Source organism: Urocitellus parryii, chromosome 16, assembly GCF_045843805.1.
Source record: "Urocitellus parryii isolate mUroPar1 chromosome 16, mUroPar1.hap1, whole genome shotgun sequence".
Lineage (NCBI taxonomy): Eukaryota > Metazoa > Chordata > Mammalia > Rodentia > Sciuridae > Urocitellus > Urocitellus parryii.
The window spans coordinates 20,966,710-20,972,982 of NC_135546.1; the positions used below are offsets into that span (position 1 = coordinate 20,966,710).

General features: G+C 32.6%; 1 protein-coding gene across 1 annotated transcript; it reads left to right on the forward strand.

Annotated features, from left to right (window-relative positions):
• Window positions 1–3,952: 3,952 nt before the first annotated feature.
• On the forward strand, window positions 3,953–5,224 carry LOC144250613 (uncharacterized). Its single transcript, XM_077793518.1, has one exon. The coding sequence runs from the start codon at window positions 3,953–3,955 to the stop codon at window positions 5,222–5,224; it is 1,272 nt and encodes a 423-aa protein (XP_077649644.1).
• The last annotated feature ends 1,049 nt before the right edge of the window (window positions 5,225–6,273 follow it).

Here is a 6,273-nt window from a genome sequence, read left to right on the forward strand (position 1 = left end):
ATAAATATTAAGCCTCTTTTGTCTATGACTTTTATATTTTATCTTGGTTGGCTTTTAATCTGCCCATGTACGTAGAAATTGACATTTTCTATATGTAAATGTAATGTGGATTGATGCCAGTGATACTCTAATGCTGAACTACACCCCAAGCTCCTTTTCATTCATAGTTTGAGAGAGGTTCTCACTAAGTTATTGAGGATGTCTTGAGTTTGCAATTCTCCTGCCTCAGACTTCCTAGTAGCTGGGATTAGAAGCATGCCCATCATTTGTATATTGATGAGTTTGTTCTTATTTATAGGATAAAGACCACATTATTTTAAATGAAGGTTTGAGAAATGTTACAAATCTCTTTTATATATTGTTTGTAATTTTCATTATGATCAAAACTACAAAATAAAACTTACTGTCTCCAAGAATTTAAATATACAGTTCAGTAACATTAATTCAAATTGTTATGCAATATATCTCTAAAAAGTTTAGATCTCAAAAAATAAAAATAAAAATAAAAAACTATGCCTAGGAAGCAAGGGCTCATTTCTGTCTCCCCATCACAAAACCATTCTCTTTTCTTCAGAAAGCTGCTACTTTAGAGATGTCATGCTTATAGAATTCTGCAGTATTCTTTCTGTGACATTTCAGTTAACCTAGTGTATATACATTTTGTAAAATATATAATTAGAATAAATTCTTTGACTTCAAAGTTCTATAGTTTCTATATTCCAATATGGCTCCTCATTCTTTTCAAGGGATATTTGGTTTGCATCCCCCATGATGGCTCTGTTGAATAACAATGTCAAAACACTGGTGTGCAATGTTTTTAATTTGCTATTGATGTGAAGGTTATTGCCACACTCGCTAAGAAGTCTATCTAACTCCATGTCTGCATTTACAATTGAATGTTGTAAATTTTACTGTATTTTGAAGCAGGGAAATCGTCGTATTTGTACTTTGAGGGATATTCATACAATTTAAATGTTAGATTTCTCTGCAAAAAATATGTTTAACAATAGGAGTCTGATGCATATTACCTGGAGTCTCTACTTAGATTTAAAACATGTTTATAATACTTAAATTTATCTTTCAATACTTGAACAACAGGATACCCAAGGGTGTTCAGTAACTGACATATATTTAGGGATTTTTGAACATTCCTATCACTTTTGACTTCAAATTTTTATTCCATGTTAGTTACAAAATAACTATCACTTAAATATTTATTAACCTTTGTTTTAATACATAAAATTGGTCTATCCAGCATAATATCCCACTTGTGATTAAGAATAGGGATTCTATTAGTCTATAATAGTTTCAAATATTTTCAAAGTCTTATACTCTGCAATTACCATTTTGCTTCATTGTATTTCCCTTTTCATTAAGTGGGGATTGATGTCTCCTAGGATGACAGTGATTCTTTGTTTTCATTCAACTCTCTCAATGTTTTCTTTGTGTGTTTGGGGAGTAGGATATACGTTGCAAAAGTATTTACTCTTAATTCGGAACCTAGGGAAATGTTCCTTTTCTTTATTTTGCTTCTTTTCAAAGTCTTTTTAAAATTTAAAATTATTTCTATATCCTAATACTGTCTTACACTGTATTTTGTGTACTATAATTTAGACTGCACAGGTTTTTTGGTCACTTTTGTATGTGTCATGCTTGTATCCCTTTGCTTTCAGTATGTGTTTGTCCTTAGATTTAGAGTATACTGTGGACTACCTAGAGTTGTAATTTTTAGAGGTAATTCAGATAGCCAAGGTTTGTTTTCATCAGAATTTGGTAATCTTGAATTTGCCAATAAAAATATCTAAAAAATGAAGAAACTCCTACTCATTCTTTGTATGAGGATCAACTTGACTTCACTTTTTAAAAAAATTCAATATATTTGTGGCTTTTTAAAACTATATTATTGTTACAGGTATATATGTCTATTAACAGTTTTGCTTTTATGCTTTTCTTTCAAATTTTATTCCAAAATTTTTTGTGTCCCATTATTACAATAAAATCAATTGTTTGAGCCAAGAAATGTTTAGAATTTCATATGACTTGTGTTGCTGTGCACACTTACATTTCAGTATGAAGGATTACCTTTCATACTTTTGGGAGAACAGATCTAGTGTTGATGAATAGTGTGTGCATTTATATCTCTAAATTCTTTATTTTCCTTCTCTTTTGAAAGATAGTAGCTGTGAATATAATGTTTTGGTTGATAATTTCATCCTTCCATCCCTTGAAAATAGCCCCGAATTCCATTCTGTGTTGTGAAGTTTTGACTAAGGATTTTACAATTATGTAGTTACACATTTCTAGGTGACCCAACTTTTTCTCTTGGATGCTCTGAATATTCTCTGTAAGTTTTAAAACTTGGATTAAAACCTGCTTTGAGTCTTTACAACTTTGAGCTGCTTTGTATGTTTTATTTTCCTTATTTTTTTGAGATGCATTTATTAGTACTGGAAAGAGAATACCACTTTACATTTTTTACCTTGGCTGGCCTTGAAATTTTGATCCTTCTGGCTCAAGCTCCTATGTTGCTATGTACAACCACCCCATGACTCTTTCAGACATTTTCTAAAGAAGGACTTTAAAAACACATTTTCTGCTTATTACTATTAACAATTCTTGACTAAATTTAATTACATTTTTGTGTGTTTTGGTTTAATTCAGTCAACTTCTTTTAAATGATAATTTACTATTCCCTTTGAGTACTTCATAACTTATTTTCTGTTGGTAAGCAGGAACCCATTTTTGAACAGTCCCCAAATATTTGCATATTTCATATGTTTCATTTTTAATGAAACAGAAGAAAGTTGGTAGATTTTTAAATATATTGTGAAGGAGGAAAGGCTTTGTGTAACACAATGTATTTTCCTCTACTATATTACTCTTCATAGTAATGTACTCATCTTGGATACTGTGAACACCAAGATGATTTGGAAAGTTCTCAAAGTAATTTTCTGTGTACATTTTTATTTGATTTATATGTTTCTGTATTAACAATGGGCTGAGATTTAATAACCTACTCCCCTGTTGATGTTCCTTTATTGCTGTAATTTCTTATGTTTGCAAAATATACTCAGCCCACTAAGTAAACATGATTATTATTTTTATTTCAGCCATGACTTCTCATCACCCTGAAGAAATTTTACCAGAGCAGGGAATACAAGAGAGAGAGGGAAGATATGGAAATTATGACATTAACCATTTACAACTAAGAAAACAATGGGAAAATATAGGTGAGAGTGAAGTTCAAAAATCATATTATAGTGGTCAAAACCAATTAGTAGTCCCATTTTATGATAAAAATTTTATGGTCAAAGGACACCAGAAACAATATCTGAAAAACTTCAGTTTATTTCACTTACTTCTGAGGAGCTGTGTCTCTGTAAGAATATATCCACAGCCATTTTTGAAGTGAAAAGAAATGTGGAAAATTTGAAATCTTGTCCATGCATCAGTTATTAACTTGGCCAATTATAAATGTAGCACTGTGTTAAACTTCCATTCAAACATTTGCACAGAGAAGATATTTTTAAAAGTGAAAATTTGAGAATTTCTTTACAAAATGTCCATTTTTCTGCAACAATACAGTAATTTCTCCTTGTGCCCAAATAGACAATATTAAGAATTATAGAAAGGTTTGTAATTCCCCACTATTGCTCAATGATAATTCTGATACAGATTTCTGGAAAGTGCACTATATACATAATGCTATAAGTAACACCATTAGCCATGTCTCTATCCTGAGTAATTACCAGTATATTTACATTGGTGATAAAAGTTATGAATATAGAGAAACCCTAGGCATTTTCGAAAGGAAACATACCAAGATGAAAAATGTGGGAAAGTCTGCTTCAGTCCAGACAAAACTTGCAAGTGTAAGGTATATGAAAGGGTTCTTTATCACAGTGCAGAGCTTGCTCAATGAAAGATAATTTATAGAGAAAGAGAGCCATATATGTTTAAAGAATATATCAAAGCATTGGCTTGCTCAACATCTTCTAAATACAGTAGATACTATGACAGTGAGAAACCCTACAAATTTAAAGAATGCATAAAAACTTTTAGTGAAAGGTTACAACTTGTTGAGCATCAGAGGATTTATACTGAACTAAAGACCTCTAAATGTAAAAAGTGTGGCAAAGACTTAAAAAAATTTTCAACACTTACTCAACACCAAAAAATTTATTCTGCAGAGAAGACCTACCAAAGTGAAGAATGCAATGCACTCAAGAACTTTACTCAACATCACAGTGTTCATACAGGAGATGTGCCATGCAAATGCAAAGAAGGTGACAAAACTTCTAATAAAAGCTCCAATCTTATTTGTCACCAGTCAACACACCCTGGAGAGATGCCCCACATATATAAACAATTTTGCGAAGCTTTTAGTCAAAAACCAAGCCTTAAAAATTACCAGAGAATTCATACTGGAGAGAAGCCCTTCAAATGTAAAGTGTGTGGCAAAAGTTTTAATATAAACTCGTATCTTTATCGCCACAACAGGATTCATACTGGAGAGAAGCCCTACAAATGTAAATTGTGTGGCAAAAGTTTTAGTGAAAAATCATCACTTACTCAGCACCAGCGAATCCACACTGGAGAGAAGCCCTATAAATGTACAGTGTGTGGCAAGAGTTTCAGTCAAAAATCATCACTTACTCATCACCACCGAATCCACACTGGAGAGAAGCCCTACAAGTGTAAAGAGTGTAGCAAAGCTTTTAATAGCATCTCACATCTCTATCGCCACAACAGGATTCATACTGGAGAGAAGCCCTACAAATGTAAAGTGTGTGGCAAAAGTTTTAATACAAACTCACATCTCTATTACCACAACAGGATTCATACTGGAGAGAAGCCCTACAAATGTACAGTGTGTGGCAAGAATTTCAGTCTAAAATCATCACTTACTCAGCACCAGCGAATCCACACTGGAGAGAAGCCCTACAAATGTAAAGAATGTGGCAAAAGTTTTAATCATAAAATAGTACTTACTCAGCACCTGAGAATCCACACTGGAGAGAAGCCCTACAAATGTACAGTGTGTGGCAAAAGTTTCTGTCAAAAATCATCACTTACTCATCACCAGCGAATCCACACTGGAGAGAAGCCCTACAAATGTAGAGAATGTGGCAAAGCTTTTAATCAACAATCATCACTTACTCGACACCAGAGAACCCATACTAGAGAGAAGTCCTATAAATGTGAAGATTGGCAAAGCTTTTAATATTGAAGATCACATCTTACTAAACATTATAGATTTTATACTGGAGAGAAGTTTTACAATGAAAACATTGCATCAGTGTCTTTAAGGAAGAATCAACCCTATTTCACAGTAGTTCAACACTATTTCACACCAGAGATATGATAGCACAGAAATCGTATAAATGTAAAATAGGTGACAGAGTCTCCAATAGTTGTTCACACCCTACTCAGCAACTCAGAATTCATACCAGTGAAAGGATGTGTGGAAAAATTTTTGCAAAGCTTTTCGGCATTGATCAAACATTTTTAAAACACTGGAGGATTTATAGCATATGGAAACCCAAAGAATGTGTCCAAGACTGTATTCAAATTTCCGACATTTTTTAATTTCTGACCTCATATCTGTAGCAAATGTGGAGAAGCACTTGACCAAAGTGTGTCCCTTAGATAACAGCAAAATATTTACAAAAACACTTTGAGAAATATAAAGATGGTAGTAATTTTTTTTATCAATAGCCCATCCTGTGAAGTATTTGGGATCTAGGAGGGAAAAAATCATTTAAATGTAGAAAATGGGTAATTGCTTTTGACATTTGCTGAAAATTTTCTTAACATCTTTCTTTAGCTGTTATTGTAGAAATAAGGAAATACAAGTATAGAATTGTGCATCCCTAAAAGGATATAATTTTTGTATAAATCAACAATTACTAAAGAGTCTCTTTTTCACAACTGGAGAAATAATAATACTCAGAGTTGATTATTTCAGAAGTCTCTTAAGATTTATATGAAATTTAAAATTTAAAATTTTCAGAGCCCCTTGAACTTAGGGACACTTAATCAGTAAACCACATCCTCTGATTTTTTTCTTTATTTAGAGATAGGGTTTACTAAGTTGCATAGGTCCTCACTAAGTTATGGAGCCTGACTTTGAACTTGCAAAGCTTCTCACATCCCTAGGGTCACGGCATGGTCCACCATGCCCGTTTTACAGAGCAGTTTTACTAATATTTCATTACAGATGCAATTTGTTGCTAAATAAAGTGTGAATTTCTTAATGTTAACCTTGTCATG

Excerpts from the sequence above, each read along its gene's own strand:
- LOC144250613 (XM_077793518.1), top strand. The coding sequence starts at position 3,953 with ATGTTTAAAGAATATATCAAAGCATTGGCTTGCTCAACATCTTCTAAA.